Raw genomic sequence first — 19582 nt, 5'->3', positions numbered from 1 at the left:
CCAGTGCAATACTCCTATCAAAATGCCAAAGAGTGAGTCTGTGGTATAGCGCTGAAAAATTAGGTCTGAGGCAGCATTTTTAATATCTTCATTAACACCGTATTTTGATGTTCATCATCCTGCACTCAGATGCACATACATTTATCTGTTGAGATAACATTATCCTGTAATGTAATCTGAAACATTACAAGGGAAAGGCTGATGATGCTGCTATTTCAGTAAGACATTTGAGCCAATCTTCTTATTTTATGTCTTTCAGAAAAACTACATCTTCCGTGGACTGTAGACCAATCTTGTTATACAGAACAGAGATTTGCATGGGTAGAATAGGTTATACTACTGTTACCATAGATAGCAATGAGGCAAGGAGCATTAGGCTGTGAGTAACATCTCAGTTTTCAAATGATTTTATGCTGAATGCAGTTGTATTTAAAGCATTGATATTGATATTGATATATTTATCTAACAGTGTTGTGTTATAGCATCTGTGTCAGCATTTGGGACTTACTGCCAGTTGGACAGAACCCATACAAATGGTCAACATCGAAGTCAGGAGTTGTTGCACACCAGAGCAAGCCGTCCGACCTGCCGGCAGCTGTGCACCCAGCATACCATTTACTGCTCAGCTGGAAGGGGAAGACACACGCAGCTCCGTTGGCATTTCCTAACAATGTGAACAGATCTGAGGGGGCAAAAGAGAAATTAGAATATAGGTATGGGAATCTGGGGGACCCAATTCTCTCCATATCTGTACTCTCCATAAGGCTATGTGGACAAAGCGGTACAAGTGTTACAGTAGTGTAACTGGGCACCTACTGTCACCAGCAGTGTCTTCCAAGGAAGTTCTGGGTAGGTCTTGCAATTCACCCGTTGCTTATGATATCACCAGCTGTAACAGCTGGAAATAGAGAAGCTTCATACTGTAGCCAGCTCTGAAAGAACTGTAGTGATTTTTGTCTCATGTATTTAAATATAATTTTCTAAAAATACCATTATTTGTTTATCATGTAGCTTAACTTCCCATCATTCATTAAAAATACATCATTGATTTAATTGTTAAATGTTGTGGCATTTTTGGCATCTGAAATCTCATAGAGCAATTGAATGGTAGCGTGCATGGAATTATTTCCTTACATTTAGTATTGGCATATTAAACATAAAGATTTTTGCCTTTCATCCAACAATACTAATACAATTTCACTAGTACTAGTATGCCATTAAATAAAGCACTTTGATTAAAGCTAACAATTAAAAATAGCCTAGATCCACCTTTGCTTGAAAAGTAAAGAAAAAAATGCACGTTTTTTGCACATACTGCATTCTGTGTGAAGCTAAGCAGCTGCCCATATCCAGGATGGAGGAATACAGGCCTGAATATGTGAACTAATCATCCTCCGGTCCACCATTGCCTCAGGGAGAACAGCTGACGTTAGACGAAGGGGAGCAGAAATCAAAGGACCCTGTCCGTGATGGCAAACACATGGGTTCAATACACCATCAAGATTAACCTTTAAACTTTACCTCCATGGCCTCGAGAACACAAATCATCCATGGTTCCATAGATCTTCCATTTATTCATCATCGCTGATCCTGTGTTCAGCACGATATTGTCATCTTTTCTTTTGCCAGCACTGAGAAATAAATCTTCCCCTTGGATTGCCAAGGTCGCATTTCTACACTCCCATTTCTGGAATTCACTCTTATTGTTGCATGGGTACAAAGAAATTTTAGCCTGCTTTTGCTTGTAGGGCACTCCCAAACATTGTGCAAATGCCACGCTCATCACCTGGTGAGCAGACACCCACCTGAATTTTTGTAACTCTGTGTTTTTCTTGCAAGAAGCTGTGGTCACTGCATGAGAACTCTGAGCAGTTAAACAGAGCTTAGTATCCTCATTGTATATTAACAATATTTCATTGTCTGTAAAACAAAATAATCAGAATTAATGTATTTATGGTGAGCACATGGTGAGGGGAGCTTGTGAGGAAAGAGAGGTGCTGTTGATTCTATGCTGATCTGACTAATGTCTGGAGACTGTAAATCTGAGTCACTTTTGCAAAGATCAAACAGCATTTTCAAGAATTTTATTGCCTTCTGGGAAGGAAAAAAGAAGTGTAGCTTATGTAAATACAATACAGAGGAATAAGAGCACATTAAATACATTATGACAGCTTCAAAAATGTCATGACTATAATGGAATTTTCATGAGTATAGCGGATTTTATTTTTCTAAATCCCTCCTGAAATACACATTTCTTTCAAGATTTCCGAAAGAGACCTTACTGAAGATTTGGAAGTTTGCCATCACCTCACACACTATAGATTTAGCTCATGTTACATACATCTCCACAGGGTTGCATTTGTGCTTAATAGTTAGTGAGTGAGCCTTCTGTGACTCTTGCTCTTTCTGTAATTGGCATGTTCTGTTATGGTTTGAAGGTTTTTTTATGAAAAACCGTGAAACGGTGACTTCTTATCTTGCCATGTTCCAGTATCCTCTCATTAGTATGTCTATCATAAGAAGTCAACGTAATTCACACAATCAAATCACAAACATTCTCAGAAGAACCAACACCAGGCAGTATATAGAGGTAAAGGTACTATAGGTGCGTGCCTGTGCCTTGTTATGGAAAGACAATATGTGAATGCTCAACAAGCTAGCTAACATTCCCAAAGGATTATAGGCAGCCTAATTTAGTAATCTATCGAGACAAGTAGGCCATGCTGGGAAGGGCTACCCAGTACTGCAGTTGTACTGCCGACACATAAAGCAGGTCGTTCAGTGCTGGGCATCACCCTGTGAACACAGCTGCCTGCTTTTCAAAAGGTCAAGTAGCGTACAGCTCCCACTTGCTTTGGGTCATGAGGGACTGAAATTTGGACTACAGGGAATATTCTAGGACCTATGGGACAGGAGGGCAAGGCTTTGCCCTTCAGTTCTCTGCGCCTCAAATCCCCACCTGGAAACGAGATGTAGCATCACCCCCGTATCCATCTGAGAGAATAACCAACCACATAAGGTACAGTGAGATACCCTTCCAAACACTAAATTTGTAGGCCAAGGGTAGGATGTTAGGGCACAGCCAGTGTTGAGTAGTGAACAGAGCAGAAAGTATCTGGGAAATTCTGAGAAGCTTTGACAGGAAGAATAGTTCTTGTGAGGATATCTGTATTTAATGCCAGATCTCTCCCAAGAAGGCCCTGTATTGCTTTCACCAGCTTAGTAATCTATGGAAGTTTCACTTCTTCAAATCTAAATTTGGAGCTAAGACCTAGTTTCTTCTTTCCTTGTCCATTTACACAGAAAGTTTTAAATCTTTTTAAATCTTTCATTTCTTAATGCCAGCTAAATAAGTGCTTAGTGTAGTGCCCTAAGTTTCAGCTATTGTCCCTCGCAGTGTTTTGGGGTCTAATAATAGGAGTTCTCGCTGGAAACGGTGAGGTTCATGCTTGGGCTGTCACATGGGTTTGGTTCCCAGCTCTCAGAGCAGAGGGGAGACCCCCTTTTTGCACAGGCTAGTGCTGGCACAGCTCATGTGGCACAGTGTCTGCTCTCAGAAGCTGTAATTTATACCCCAATCCTCCACAAATCTAATGAATTGAAGGATAAAGGAAAAATGTCCTTGAACTTTATCACCATCCTTACATCAAAAGGGAGCTGTGATCTGTCCCTGGTCAACTTCAGAGCCTTAACTACGCTTCTCATCCTTACTCTGAAAGCCATAGCGGTTATTCCAGGGCTGTTCTTGACTCTGAACTTTTTAATTTTTTTTCACTGGGATCTGTTCAGCCACAGTATTACATCTCACATCAATCCACAAGCTCCATATCATCCCACACAACCTCATCTTAGAGCTAGGAGATACACATGCAGCACCCTATTTAGTTCCTTTCTCTTTTTCATTTTTTTGTAACTCAGTCACATATACTGTGCACTACTTCATCTACTTCACAGAGCAGACATAACCAATAATTAAGTTGTATCCAAAAGGAAATCTTTATCTGCATGCATAACCTGTCTTGACTTCTGATTCCCAGCTTTACCCCATTTCAACTCTTCCCCTTTCTTTAAAGGTGAACCAACATCTCTGTATCTGCATCTTTTTTAAACTTCTGTGGACCACTCCAGTTAGGAAGAATATGAAATGCAGGGTAGTCAAGCTGCGTGAAAATCTTAAAGAGCCTGAGAAATAAGCAAGACAACAAAAATGCCCACTTTCACATCCACTTTTGCAAGGGATAAAAAAAAAAAAAAAAGACTCACCAAGTGTCTGAAAAGCAGTATGAATGAAAGAGAAGAAAACTAAGACTGTAGAAAAAATCAAGTATTTCATTTCTTTCTTCTTATTCACAAAGAGATGAGCTGAAATTAATTGCTGCAGTAGAAGTCCTTAAGGAACCAGTTGGCATTGGGTCCTTCTCAGTTTTGGAGAGTTTTAGTTGAAAGAGAAAACTCTGGGCTCTAAATAAGGAAATATCCTGTCACATGTGGTATTTTGAAATCTATAAACAACTACAAAATTCAAACTTTGCATCTGAAAGTGAAGTTTCTATCCATTCGAATGCAAGTGGCAAAGTTTGAACATTCAACATCATTTCACTGAATTATTTTTAACTTTCTTGGTTCTGCTCCAGGATTGTAAAGTCATGACCCTCAAAGACAACGAAGCAGGGAGTACACTTTAAATGGATATACTTTAAATCTCATACATACTTACCTGGGAAACTCCAAAAAAAAAAAATGCTAATTTCTTGGCCAGATAGGTCTTCACTGCTACAAAAGATATATTAATTTAATTTGGTGCATGGAAAAATGTTGACTTATTTCAGTGTGAAAAATTAACCCGGATGGGATGATTTAATTTTGCTTAGTAACTTGACAAACTGGGCACTATGTATACACTTGGCTTTTATCTTCTCCGATTTATCAGCTGGTAAAACTACTGTGCTATTATTTCATGTGAATTTATCTCAGGAGAACCGATACAAATTAGCAGAATCTTTACAAATCTTTCTGTTAATGAGAGATTTTGACAACAAAACTGCCTTTCAAAATTATTTAATCCCTACAGTACAAATGAATTTTAATACTTAATAATTCTTTCCTTGTACCAAGTGTAAATGAGACAAGGAAAGAGGAATATTTTCAAACAGTACAAATGAGCTCCAGCCCTTTAGTAAGTGGAAATCAACTTCAGCTATGATGCAAAATCCCTCATTTGTTTTGAAGGAAAAGGAGAAAAGATATTCAGCAGAAATTGCCCTTAGAATTTTCTCTCATTTTTCATGGCTTTGTTATGAAGACAAATCTCACAGTATATTCTGCAAGGGCAAAACATCACAATGTGAGAGAAGAAACCCAGTTATAGAGTATAGGGTCTTCAGAGCTGTGTTACCAATATCAACTATCAATATTATAAATAATACTATTTCAGGGTTTTTTCCATCTGTTTATTCTTTTGATTTGCCTTGCCTTTATCGTTTGTCATCAAACAGCACTGAACACAATTCAGTGTCAGTATTTACAAAAAAGATAAATATGGGTATTGTTGTAACTTACATGAAGGAAAAAAAAGGGTGTAAGATCAAGGGGATTGTCAGTAAAAGTAGTTTGAGTACAGAATGCCCTTCATTCCCTATCCTCTGCAATATGTTTTGTTTGATTGCAGTATCTACAAACCAGCAATCTAATGTCATGTGAATCTGTCCTTCCCAATGACCTCTCCTGTACAGTTCTTGTGCACTACGGGTCTGTTTTTCCCAGAGATCCTTGAGACCTTTTTCTTTTCTTTCTTCAGCCTGTCATAGACAACATAGAATTCCTAGAAAACTTAAACAGCACAGTAAACCTCTGTAGCAATTCACTGCCAAGACAGTGTGGTGTGCCCCACTGCCTTACTGGCCTGTAGCATGGATACAGTGCCCAGATGTCAGTCCATTTACCAGAGAGTTGGAGGATAGTATGAAAAGATGTCCTAAAATGAGCAATCAAGTGAAATAAAACCAGGAATGGATTCTTCCAGCTTTATTTGGCATCCACTTTATTTTATAATTTATTTATGTTTCTTCTTAGTCATATGCCTTGTTCATATTTCTGTTTCCTCCTGTTAGCCTCTCTCGTAATATAACTGACTCATTAGATCACCAAACCATTTAATATCTCTGCATGCTAATTAAACACTGAAGTCTTATTATGTCATATATAGGTCCTTTATTGATATAGTCTCATATTCATAAGTGATACAAACCATTCAAAGACAGAATATGCCTGAGTGTTTGCAAAGATTTACTTGTTTTGCAAAATCCAAGTTGAAGCCATGAATGAAGGACAAGTATTTGCATTTCACTTATAATGCTATGGCAAGGAAGATACTTGTGTAAAGAGTGTAAGACAGGGGCAATAATGGGGAAAAACAATTCATGTATATCTGTCTTTATTCCAAACACCATTTTACTTGACTAACAGTATGCATGCTTCAGTACGTTATGGTGAGATATATTCTCAATGTGCAGGCTTTGGGGCTGAGTGCTCTGCAAAGACAGTGCTCGCTATATGTCTGCACTTGACTCTGTATGTTCTGCTGCCGCAAATCTCTAAAAAGAGAGAACACTAGGGTGTTAGTCCATAGCTTTTAAATCTAAATTCCCACTAGTTCTGTTATTTTTTGTGCTTGTTTAATTAGCCATTCTATACAGTACTGAGTCTTAGTCCTGAGACTATTTCTTGAAGAGCATAGAGCAATAGCTCTTAATTCTTACCAAAGGAATAATTGCTAATTTTAGTTCACAGTGTCTATTAGGTGCGTGTAACTTTTGCTAAGATTTGCGTTGTTCCAGCGAGATTTTTTTTTAAGCTTAACCATATTGTTTGGCTGTGTTATCCCATTAGACGACACTGTGTTCATTTTTTTCTTTGTCATTGGTAGAATCATTTTCATCATCCCTTCCAGTTAGGACATGGCTGTATTCTTGCAGTCTGCTGCGCCGCCTCGCCTCTCTTTCAGTCTCACGTTGAGTTTTGATCTTGAATAAGAAATAAATCGTGAAGCCCATCCCTAATAAAACGATGAGGACTAGAGTAAGTAGTATCCACGTATTCATGCGACCATGAGCTTTGCCCTTTTTGGCATCTGTAAATAAATAAAAAGCAAATAGAAGTGGGTGTACTGTAGCCATAAATAAATATGAAGAATACTGAAAACTAATGGTCTAATTTCCCCCTTAACTACCAGGGGGAAAAATCTATCATAATGTCTCTGTGTCAGTCCCCCTCATAGATCTTAGCATGCAAAAGAAGGAGCAAAGAGGGGGTGATCAGTTTACCAAAGCATTTAGTTATCCTGGGATCCCCAAAGCGTCTCATAGGTACTGGTAAATTGTGCTGGGAATGAATTAAATGGCAGCTAAGTAAATTAAGCTCATATAAATAAATATATAAAAGGCAAATAAATAGTAAATACTAATTAATTAAAAAAACCCCAAGTATTTCTTTTCATGTCTCTTTGAAACTATTGGGAAGGAAAAATAAATCCTACCTTCCATGTTTGCAGCTGCTTTCAGAATAGCTGTCAAAGATAAAGACAAATGTTTAGTCAAAATCTAAAAAGGTCACATTTTCATCCTGACAGGTTCATGTTAGCAAAAGGTCTGGTAACCTGTGCATCAAGGTTGCCTCATCACTTCTCCTGGAAACACATTTGCTAAATTAACAGAGATGAAAAGGCGTGATTGATTTGTAGCCTGATGTTCAGTGTAATAAAACTGCGGTGGTTTGCACACTAAAGCCCCCTTCCCGCTTCCTTTTTAATAACCGGAGAACCTCCGAGCACAGGTAGTTTCTGACCGTTTCAGATGGACTCCCCCTCGCCCCCCGGTTAATAAATCTCGCCCTCTTCACTGGGTCTGCAGGCCTGCGGAGGCCGGGGACAGCCTGCCCAAACGCTGAGGGCACTGCCACGGTTTTCCGGTACCGCACACACTTTTAATTCACCGTAATTCGTTTGCGCCGCTAATTACGCCCATAAACTCGAGCTTTCTCCCGCCGTTTTCCCCGGCTGGGCACAGAGGGCGCCGTCCGCAAGCTCGGGTTTCTCCACGCCGCGCGGGGGGAACCGCGGGGGGAACCGCGGCGGGGACCGCGGCGGGGGGGGCCGGAGCGTCGGGAGCCGGGCGGCTGGAGCGGGAGCGCAGGTAACGAAGCATTAACCCATCGCTCTGACTACCCAAAGAAACTGAGGAGTCGCCGTAAAAGGAGAATTTTCCTTTTCGGAAAATGCTCTGACGCCACTACGACCGTGTCCCGCCGCTTCCCCCCCCCCCCCCCCGCCCCGCCCCAGCTGCAGCTTTGCTCTGCGAGGGGAAAGGCCAGAACCTCGGAAACATCCTGAACCTTGGGGTTGTGAAACAGGGCAGGAAATCGTACTTTTTTTGCAGCATTAACAGTTAAACTCCAAAATACCACATGGCTGCTTGGCTCACAGTATTCTGATATTTCTGCTTCCTGACCAAAGCAGATGGTGCTCAGTTACACAGAAACACGATATTAAAAAAAAAAAAAAAAAAAATGCTAACCAAAACACTTCTACTATTTTCAAAGGTCACTATACGCGCTCCGGATCATGCTTCCATCCTGTTATTATTTAAATGGAATTGCTTCATCCATCCCTTACTGAAACAGCATGTATCATAGTACAGCAAGAGGAAGAAAAGCACATTATTGATGCAACAATTCTTGTTCCATAGAAAGGCAATATGAATGTTAGCGGGAAAATACGTGTGTGTGTTGGAGGAAGCAAAATGACAAAGGAGTTTAAAAATTTTCCAGAAAATATTGGTCATCTTTAGTTATTAATTGAATATTCATCACAGAATGCAAGAAAAATTGGACGTTATGAAGCAATAAAACATGAACAGGGCAGACCAAAAAAAGGATAACTCTATATATTCATATTATTTTTGTCTGAATGCTGAAACAGGTGGTAGGGAAAAGTCTGTAAATACAGCACTTTATGTCGGTCTTTTGTAATGACCATATTGTGTTATTACTGCTGAAATAAAACCATAAACGTCAAGAGCAAATATTAAAGTAGTCACTTACTCTTTGGTTTCTTACAAATAAAACCCTTTTGGGAAGAGCAAGGAAGGATACTCCAGTAGCCAGAGAACACAGACAACTCCACGCAGTAATCAAGCTGATCCTCCGAGGGCTGTCCTTCACCCCAGTTGACAAAGTCTAAGGCACTGTTGTCTTGCCAAAGCAGCTGCCCTAATGTTGCAAATGTTAGTAGCAATACTAATAGTTCCACATCAAAAATTTTCACTACTATTAGCCTTTCTCTCTTTTTTTTTTACTTTAGCCTAATAGAGCAATACTAGTTTCTTCAAAAATTCCGGCTGTGGTTATTTTCTATTGCATTTTATTTCTTTTGAGTCTCTTCTTAAAAACAATATAATTGCTTTTCCAGATTATGATTTGCAGATTCACTAATCATAACTTCATTTTAATTTGCACATCCCCATATTTCTGTCCAGGGGACTAAAGTTTCAAGCAGAAAAACAAATAAAGCTAGGTTGGTTTTTTTTCTTTTCTAAATTTTTATTTCTCATTGAAAATCAAGCAACTTTTACTGTAGAGCTTAAACATACACTTAGTTAAAATTAAAACATTTCTTTTTTGCATAACCTCTGAAATGAAAATTTGAAGTGTCAATGAGTTAAAATGAATAAAAAAAAAAATCTTTTCTGACGGATTGTGGATTGACACTAGTGTTGTTTTCTTCCAGATGCATGTTTTCCACTGGAGCCTTTTTCTGGCAGCCAGCTGCCTATTTTTCTCCATACAGAGATAGAGAAGCTCGATGTTGTGGGCTCCGGCTGGACAACCACAACTCCCACGCGGGTGCTTCCCAGCCATGAGAAGATGAGAGCCAGCCAGGACATGTTTCCCACTGGGGCACAGAGCAAATGGGGGGGGAATGCTTTCTCACAGACCAGGAATAGGAGACATGTCCTCAGAGAGGGCTGAGGTCAGAGGGATGGATACACGTCATTTGCTTTCGTCCTCTGTGAAGTCTTGGTTATGCTCTGCTGTAAGCAGCTGTGCAAAATTATCATCAATTACAGCAAGTCCTGGATCATCTGAATTTAGAAATGAGGCCCCATGATTGCCCCAGGTATGGATAGCTGAAATTACATGTTACATCCTGCTTTCTCAAAGAACAGTATCTTCTGTGTTGTGCCTCTCAAGACATATCCCTATCACCTCTGCACGCTTCTGCTACTGAACCAGATATAAACTAGAAGATATTTGGGTTGAGGCAGTCCCCAGGCTGGCATTCCTTTGGTGGACCCGTGCAATATCCAAGACCCATAACTGAAGCCAAGAAAATTTCTTTTCCACAGCCTTTCAAACCTACTGGATAGAACCATCAACTTCCAAGAATTTTTATATGAATCTATCTTTCTGTTTTTAACTAGTTTCTACTGTACTTTGATTAGTTACTTAAAAACAACAATGTATCTCAATCATATTTCTGTCCATTTAATGAAGTTTATTTATGATTATATAGAGAAATTAAAATAGTTACCATTTACATTTCTGTATATTCCTATCCAAAAGCCACTTGTCTTGCTTGCGTATAAGTCTGCATGTTCTACTAAAAAGTTTGATTCAGCCAGATCTTCTACAGAAGCCAATGTACCACCTATAAGAAAACGAACAGAAGATGATGGGAGGTATCCCCTGCCTTAGAAGTCAGTGGCAGTTAGAGCCTTTGATACAGGATAAGGTTAATAATAAAACCTCTCCTGCTAGTAGAGAGTAAGCAAGGATTTAAAAAGAGACCAGAAAGTAGTGTTTAGCTGCAGGGGAACAGCTCAGACTGTGAGTGATGTTGTCCGAAATGAAAAGTGGGAAAGCCCAGTGAAGATGATGATTTTGAAACACTGAACAAAGAGCACATTCTTTTCAAGTGATTGGATAATATTTTTTAAAGGTATTATGGGTGATTATTTATTCTTCATGGATTTGACAGGATATTATGTAGCATGTAATACTGCGCAGCAAACAAATTTGCAATTCAAACTTAAGTATTAATTTTTCTGTCAATGGTCGTGGAGCAAAAGGGCTAAAGGATCTAAAAAGATATGAAACAAAAGGACCCATTTCTTTTGGGCAGTATAGTGCTTCCCTTTCTCTTTCACAGCCTCCTGAAGCATGGATGAGGTAGCTGATGATTCAGCAGCATAGGTGGAAGAGGGCCAAGGAGCAGCTCATGGTCTTGGCCAGGACCAGATGCCTCCAAGACAGGGGAGGGAAGCATTTGCCCTCCCCTGGCTCTGCAGGCTGCCAGGGAGCCGCGCTGGCAGAGCGAGGACTCTCAGGCAGAACACAGCCCCTCTCGGACCACACAGCCCATCTTAGGGAGATATACGGAAAAGAAGGGATAAGGCTGGAAAGAAGTTAACCCATTTTAAAATCTTACTAAAAAGAGAAAGTCTGTGAATGAAGAAATACAACAAGAAAAAAGCACAGCTGGAAAAAATAAAACACAGAAAATCGATCACCTTAATTTCAACATAACTGAAAAGCAAACAGCATCAATGGTGAAAAAATGAGACATTGATTTCCTTTTTTTGATATGCGTAGATTTTGCAGCATTAGTTTTCAAGACTTTTTCTAAGTGATTTTTTTTTTAATGTCAAAACTGAAATCCTATCTTTGGGTAAAAATAATAATTACCTGATTGAACGCACTGAGTCACAGACTGAGCCCAGCTCATTTCATTGTCATTGAAATTATAGCAGTGGCTTCGGAAAGGAATCCAAGATATGTGATCAGATTCAGGACATTTTCCAATATCCTGTGGGGGATCAGAAGGAAGTATGTCTAAAAGAAATGAGATATTATGGATGCTTTCATTCAGTAGGGATTGCAGGTCTTCAGATATGAAATCAGGTTTTTTAAAAAAAAACCCACCAACCTTTCTTAAAAGTACTTAAAATATTCTATGGCACACAGTGCCAGAATTATCGCTAACTATGTCAAGAGTGACAATGAGGAGCAGAGCTGCTCAGTCACAGCTGAATGATTAAATGTGAGCCTGCGCTCTTCTGTGCTACCAACTAAATCAAACTTTGACTGTCTCAAGGATATTTGAGTGTTCAAGGTTTTTTCGTTCTAATTTATTTTGTTATAACCAACAAAGTTGTATAAATAAAAGATACAGTAAAAAGCAGAAAAAGAAAAGCTAGAAAACTTCCAGACCTTCAGGAAGTTCAAATAATAATTTGATTTTAAATGAAATATCTAAATCATAGTTTACTGTGGAAATTTCCCATTTAATATTTTCCTCAAGATAGTAATCCTTACATAAAATTTCTGAACAGCTTTAACTCTGATAATGCATGGAATAATCTGAAGGGCATTGAATACTTGAGTAGGAGCCTTTCATTTTCCTGCAAGCAATGACATTATGGAAAGAAACAGTAACATTGTCAGTTAGTACATGCATTTTTAAAACAAAAGTTGTAAATGAATAGAGTTGACGTTCAGAGCATGGCCTGGAGAAGAAGTTAAAGAAAAACTAGACAAAAACAGATCAAAAGAAACAGAATTTCCATTAACTCGGTGTCACTAGAGCTAACAGCGATTGCTCTAATACAAATGAGGAAGCAAAAAAGTTCAGTCCCATCCTAAAGTTTGCCTGTAGCTTTTAATTTTTAGTATGCCTCAGGGACACCCATAGAATCACTATGAAGTATGAACTTTTATTTGGGCCGATAACAGACTCTTTTTTTCCCAACACCATAATATATTAGCAGCAGCCACCAGACTGCTGCATGAATAACCAGAAACTTCCTCCTTTCTCCAGTTTTTAGAATCTAGTAACAGTGAAGCTGTAACCACTTTATGAACACTGCTTATGTTGAAGGAACAAAATTTATTTTATACTCAGTGGACTTTATTGATTACAACCCTTCCCATAAAATCCCTGTCAGCAAACAGTTTCACCTTCTAGACTCAAAGTGAAATGTTTAGTACTCCCACAGACTCTACGTTCTCTCTGCCTGTGATGTAGGATAACTCCTACAGCAGTTATCACCCCAGTCCAGTGAAATGGCAGTATCCTGGCTGGTGAATGACAACTCCATCAAAATAAAACATTGTTCATATAAAATAAAGGTTTTGACATTACATGCTCAAGCTTATTATTCCTTAATATATACTCAGAAATTTGTATTTCAGTCAAAGCAGATCCAGCAAGGTTTCTGCCATAAAACTGAAAGTCATCATCATAGCTTACCCTCAGATTTTTTGCAGACAGGAAAATGTTTTTCATTACAAGGTGCTGTTTTCCAGGTCCCATGGAGCTCTAAATAGACACAGGCTATTTTCTGTTTTGGTTCTCCATAGTACCACTTCGAAAAGTTCAATTTCCTTTTATCAGTCCATCTGTAATAGCCATAACTCTGAAATTGAAACAGACATTTAATGTAATTTTTCTACACTCTCATCTGCTGTTTCAGGTAAGTGGATTTATACAAATGCACATTTTCACAGTGATATATAAAGCTCAGTTTGTATATCCGTGCTAGTACTGATAAAACATTAATAGAATCAGGACTCAGCACCATAAAAATAAAACAGAGCAGTATGCCTCCCATGCTGCAACAGCCCATGAATGTGTTTTGAAGGCTAAGTGGTGCTTCCTGGGTACTGCTGGTGCTCAGTCCCTTGTCAGGCAACGTTGTGAGGTGGAATCACCGTCCCAGAGGAGTCAGGTCACCATGAAGAGCAGCATGACCACAGGAGCATGAAACCTGTAGAAAGCTCAGGTGGAAGCGGGTCTCAGAGGGTGGCTGTCAAACAAGGACCGTAAGCTCAAGTAGAGTTTTGAGGACACCCATTCAGGAGTAAACTGCAGCTATCACTATGAAAAATCTGAGAAAATTATTAGTTTGTTAGGAGCAAGAGAGAAATATGGAGGAGCAGGAAGTCTTGAGTCTTTGCTTTGTTTAGTCTTCCCCACCACCACCACATGGTTTTGTTTTTTTTTTTTCCAGGAAGAATCAGAATCATTACAAGCAAAAGGGAACAAACCCAGACAGTATATTGCTGACATTAAGAACTGAGGGATAAAATGCGATCCCACTCTAGCATCTAGATGTGTCAAGAGGCCAGGTACGCAAACCCCTCCTGAGCTCGGCACCATCAGGGCAAGATCGCTGCCTGGGGAACAGGAGGAACCACAGAGCTTCACTCTACAGCAGCAGGGCTGGGTCATTTATAAGGACCAGGAGAACGTGTCTGGTGATCCAAATGTGGTCATAATGGAATTTTAACTGCTTTCTAAACCATGTTTCTATGACCGTAAAAACAACCAACTTTGATATCAAGTGGACTGAAACACTATTATGTTGGTTTGTATAGAGATGTCCCGTGGACTTGTGCAAGTGGGAGGATTCATGTCAAGGTTGGTGACTACCAATCACTTATATATTCTAAGACCAAGCATTTTGTCTGGTAGGGAGAGGCACTGTTAGGATCATGGAAATACGTATTGTTCAGCAACAAGTTCATTGTCTCAGATGTTGTAGCCTTGTAAGAGGCTTTATCAGAGTGCTGCTGCTTCGTATAATCAGAAATTCTATTTTTACACAACATTTATTGTAAGTTCTCCCTAGGGATACTGAATTTCAGACATGTTTTGCTATGTTATATATCAGTGTGGAATCACAGTTAGTAAAAACAATCAATCACTAGCTAAGAAGATGATTGCTGATTGAAGAGCTCTTTCTTATTGTCAAGGTAGTTTAGTCAGCTCAAAGAACAATGCAATAGAAACTTGATAGTTAAGTGCAATGAGCAACTGCATATTCACTAGAAGCCGAAGCTCATTTTGACACAGTCACAGAGCTAATAAGACTGATGCTCACTTGAGTTTTCCCTTACACAGTGGTGGACCTGGCTCTCCATATTCACTTCTTCTGGTATAGGGTAGCTTTTACTGCTTTTAATCTTTGGGATTTAGCAGGTGTAGCAAGGAGGGTGTTCAGAGGCACGTGGTATATATCCTGTGAACCCTTCTGAACCAAAAAGTAATGAAAAAGCTACAGCTGCCAATGATCACGAGGCTCTAGCCTTAATGACCCTGTTGGTCGCGTTGAGTAGAATTCACCTCTCCTAAAAATGGCCATCTAAAAGTTAACCAGGTAGTTTGACCTAACTGTCAAAGATTTCCATAGAGTTAGTAAAGAAAGGCCAGCACCATCAGAGGTTCCCATCCTTCTCCATTGCCTGAGATAGACTTGAATGATTTAAGATGGATAAAGTTAAATGAAGTGAGTGCTGTCCACCAGTCCCAGGTTCCTAAATCTGTTCATGCTACGATTCTCCCTGCTGATAGTAATCCAATCATAGCATTTAACCGCACCACCTATCAATTTATTAATCTTACCACATTGCTGTTGAGCCCAATCCATAAGGGCTCTCCATATTGTGCTGCCTGCAGCAGCAGGAATATATTACTGTAATAATCAAAAATGCTGGCAAGCTCTGAAGATTTCTCCTTGCAGGCTTTTCTTGCTTCCTCCCAATTCATTTTAGAAGGAATGACTAAATAGCTGCTGTTACCATAATGGATGAAATCAGAATCTGGAGCAGTTGTGGAATGAAGCAGTTCAGGCTCTGTAGGAAAGAGGTACAAATTTGAGAGGAAGGGGAGAAAACAGTGAAAAATTACTAGCTGCCTGAATAGCAGTATTACTTTTGAGTAACAGATGAATATAGCGTGGCAGCACAAACATCAAATAAAAGCATTTCTTATTTAAAACACAGGAGATATATTTTAACAGTAACTTGGAATTATTTTTAACTATAGTGTAAATAGTGTATTCAGAGATTAGGAGAATGAACTGTGCATACCTATAAACATATACTGCACCAGATTAAATGATGTGAATACTGGTCACATGGTGATTCTCCCCCCAGAGCTCTCTAGGTCCCCTTGCCGCAGTGTGGGTAAAATTCCTCCCACGCACAAGCACAGTGCAGGATCTCCACACCACTTCAATCTCAAAATAGGGGTGAATTTCATTCTAAGCAAAGTTTGTGACTCTGCTGCTACTTCTTTCCCATGTAGGATGAAGTGAAAAAGGAAACTGTAGTTGTACCTTAAATGATACATGCAGAAGTGGAAGACAAAGACCTAGAGCTAGTGATGGGGACAGAAAAAAGGACAAAAACTGCTTTTGGGTTCAGTCACTGTAGAGAACACCCTGGCAATTATTTTTGCTAGTGATGCCCCCATGCAGCTTTCTGCAATTGCACGGGATGAGGCCGTGAAACATCTGGCCCAGCTGTGGCTTCTTCATGTATTTTTACTTGCTGCGTAGCAGTTCCCTGTTTCTATTCCTGCGGACTCTGCAGTGTAGCTGTGCTCCGGATGTGTCTCCCACCCTGAGGACACACGATGAAAACTAGAACTTTTGCCCTTCTGAGTATTGCTGGTCTTGTGATATAAAAGCATTGCTAGAGACTGATGAGCAAACTAACCAGTTTGACTGACCTTAGTCAACTCCCCAGCGGAGTATGTGTGAGGGTTTTTAGTGAGGCGGGAGTTAGATGTGGGGGTGAGGGTGGGGAAGCATCCTTTAGTGTGTTGTCTGTCTAGCTATATACACCTATGGTGGAGGTCACCGACGGATTTGTCTTTATGCTTGCTATTTGCATTTGCAAAATAACCTGATTCAGATACCTATATCTGTGCTAGTTGGATAAAGCACAGATGGCGAAACTTTTCTGTCAATAGAGAAAAAAGGCGTTTGGAAGGCACAGCTTTTCTACAACCTGGTTTGGGCATTTGCCTCACTATGAGGCAGGTGAATCCTGCCTTCCAAGCGTCTACTTGCCATGTGCGGGCAACTTATTTAAGTGTAGATGTCTGCAGGGTAGGTGAAGTCAGCCTCTGTGAGTGTTGGTGGGTATGCTGGTAGGGGAGAGGACGTAAAGCCAAAACTTTGCTATAATCCTTATCACAGAGCGGGTTTTGTGTCTGGAATTCCTGAGCTGAGAAAGTAGCCCTGCTTCCCTCACCCTGGCTGCTACAGGCATAGCCAACTGAGGACTCATATGGTCAGATTGTTCAGTAAATGTCTTCCAACAAAGAAGGTGAAAAATAAAACTTACTGCTGTCCATCTGACATATATAGCTTTTTTTATGCTGGCAGTCAGTGTTTTCCCAGTACCCCGCTTCATCTACAGATCTTTTTGTCATTGCAATACAGTCAGTCTAGGGAAAAATTAAAAAAGAAAATTATAGCTGATAAAGTGCAAAATGTCTGACAAAATAATAGAAATAGGTTTGAGGAGACAAAGTTAATAGCTTTCTTTTCTAATTTTCTGGCTCTTGTTTTCATTTATTATTTCTTGGAAATTAAACATATTATATTATATATCTTAAGCAAATGTACTTTCCGTGGGAGATTACTGCAAGAACTTTAGTCAGTTTATTAAAATTTCTTGGAGTGCACCAAAGGTATTTTTACTATGTAGTTTATGGTAATCTGTACTGAATTTGTTGAACTTTCATTTGGATTTATGCTGTACAAGTAGAAACGATATAACAAATTGCTAGTAATACTGAATATTTTCAGTAAAATCTAATAATTCTAATAATTCGAATTAATTCTAGCAGTAATTATAATACAGCACTCCTTTTCTGCAGTTTGAGAATTCTGCAAAGGAATGACAGTAGCTGTAGACTTAAACAGGCCTATTAATCTCTGGGTACAGCTTTAAAAACTTGATCTCTGCAATATTCAGTCACCTTCTGCTTTAAGCCATTGAAATATAGGATCCTAGCTGAGATAGAAGTCAGGCTTGTTACTCTAATCTTGAGTATGTTATCCAAGTTACACATTTTCCAATTTTTTTTCTGTTTACCTGTATTGTAATATACTTCCAGTCAACTTCTATGTATTTATCTCTAAATGGAAATCGTCTTGCCCACTTTGAATAGTCAAAAACACTTCCATCTGTCCAAAGATATGTATCCTCACTGTTAATGTCATTCAGTCCAATCCATGTTTCACTGGCAACATCCTTTAGGTGGAAGGTAAAGAAGGCTATTAAAGAAAAAAAAAAAAGGATCAGAGAAAGAGAGTAGCTGAGGAGTTGCCTTTCTTCAAATTCCATGTAAACCAAATTCCAAATAAAACAACTAATCAACTTTTAAAAATATTAGAAATATCAAGTTCAGTATTGTTAGACTATGAGTTAATGTTAAAAGAGAAAAATTACAATGGGTAATTGAACTGAAACAGTTTGATTTCATTAAAAAAAAAAAACCAAAAGGAAAAGTTTTTTAGATAAAAATGATATAGACTTCTTGGAAATATTATAGAAGTTAGGGCTAGAAGGGACTTCAAAAGGATTAATCAGTCTTCCCCAAGGTAGCATCAACTGCACATGTCATTTCTGATGGATGTGTGTTTACTGTCTAACTTGAATATCTGTGGGCATTTCATTACTATGAACTATTACTATTTATCCCATCTTCCAAGGCCATGGAGAACAGATTATTCTGTTCCTTCCACATGACGCTTTTACCAAGAGATGGGAAGTGTCACAATATCTCACTCCAGACTTCTGTCTGGATCAAGGAGCTCCGGGTCTTCCTTCATAGGTGATGCTATTTAGATCTGGAGGCTAGTTCGGCCTTGTCATTGGATGGGGAAACGCACTGGCTTCATACTTAGTGCCAAAAGGTTCAGATGTCATACCTTGCACTTGCTCATTGTGTATCGAGGCCAAATTTCCCCCTAATTCTATACAAGCACTTCTTGCAGAGTGCCAAGTCAGTCTCTCTTCTTCTCTGGATCCAAATATTTTATAACACTGCGGGGAGAGTAAAGGATTAGACACAATTTCAGGTGTCAAAGAGTCTTAAAACCATTGGTTTTGATTAATTCAGTTCTAGTCCCTGCATATAAACACCAGCAGATCTGCTGAAATGCAAATGCATTCAGCCAGCAAGAAGGAGACCCAGCTAATCACGGGGAAGTGTGTGCAGCACTTACAAACCTGTGGGCTGTCCAAGGTTAGTGCTGAGCAAGGGCGGGCAACCTCCAAAAGCTTTTGAGGAATTAAGTAGACATCCAAGGTGCATGGATAGAGATTTCGGGTCACATTACTGAAAAGTAGAATTTTTGAGAGACTGAAACTATTTCCTCATTGGGAACATAATTTGGGGCAGCCATCTCTCAGGTCAAGTTCTTTCAATTATATACCACAGAGTTAGTGCTGAAGCCTGAGCTTTTGTGAGCCCTCAGCATGAGCAGAACAGCGTCAGGAAGAAGTGTTCTTTTGTACTGTGTATTAGTATCCCATGGGGATTTTTCCTGAATACCAGTGTAAAAAATTGTTGTTGTGGTTGTGTATGTTCTGAGGGGCAAAAGGCGTGGTTTTTAACTGGCGTATGCTGCTTCTCCCTTTTTATGCCCTTTGAATGCATAAAAACCTTTCCTATTGATTGCACTGTGGGAGTGATTTGTGGTTTTCATTTGCTGGCTGGGTTTTTTTA

At 39.4% G+C, this 19582-nt stretch overlaps 2 protein-coding genes across 6 annotated transcripts in view; both read right to left on the bottom strand.

The window, feature by feature from the left end:
* LOC115338895 (macrophage mannose receptor 1-like) overlaps positions 1–4422 on the bottom strand; it is a 34542-nt gene extending 30120 nt beyond the window's left edge. For 4 of the 5 annotated variants that reach the window (XR_005932021.1, XM_030007936.2, XM_041122199.1 and 1 more), the window contains exons 1-3: positions 4264–4422; positions 1522–1920; positions 509–682 (exon numbers count right to left, since the gene is read on the bottom strand). Coding sequence is in view for 3 of the 5 variants with exons in the window: in XM_030007936.2 (XP_029863796.1) it covers positions 509–682; positions 1522–1920; positions 4264–4333 (643 nt within the window). In the remaining 2 variants the exon portion in view is untranslated. Of the gene's footprint in view, positions 1–508; positions 683–1521; positions 1921–4263 lie in introns of those variants that run through there. The other variant, XM_041122197.1, reaches the window with a different exon arrangement.
* A 1693-nt stretch (positions 4423–6115) lies between these two features.
* LOC115338897 (macrophage mannose receptor 1-like) overlaps positions 6116–19582 on the bottom strand; it is a 34414-nt gene continuing 20947 nt past the window's right edge. The window contains exons 20-29 of the mRNA XM_030007938.2: positions 18783–18897; positions 17944–18125; positions 17188–17290; positions 15458–15687; positions 13304–13469; positions 11740–11886; positions 10586–10702; positions 9097–9264; positions 7535–7564; positions 6116–7129 (exon numbers count right to left, since the gene is read on the bottom strand). Of these exons, the coding sequence (XP_029863798.1) occupies positions 6885–7129; positions 7535–7564; positions 9097–9264; positions 10586–10702; positions 11740–11886; positions 13304–13469; positions 15458–15687; positions 17188–17290; positions 17944–18125; positions 18783–18897 (1503 nt within the window). The 3' untranslated portion in view covers positions 6116–6884. The remainder of the gene's footprint in view (positions 7130–7534; positions 7565–9096; positions 9265–10585; positions 10703–11739; positions 11887–13303; positions 13470–15457; positions 15688–17187; positions 17291–17943; positions 18126–18782; positions 18898–19582) is intronic.

The sequence above is a fragment of the Aquila chrysaetos genome, chromosome 3 (genome assembly GCF_900496995.4).
Source record: "Aquila chrysaetos chrysaetos chromosome 3, bAquChr1.4, whole genome shotgun sequence".
Lineage (NCBI taxonomy): Eukaryota > Metazoa > Chordata > Aves > Accipitriformes > Accipitridae > Aquila > Aquila chrysaetos.
Note: the sequence above shows the minus strand (reverse complement) of the source record. Positions and strands in the feature narration are given on the sequence as shown.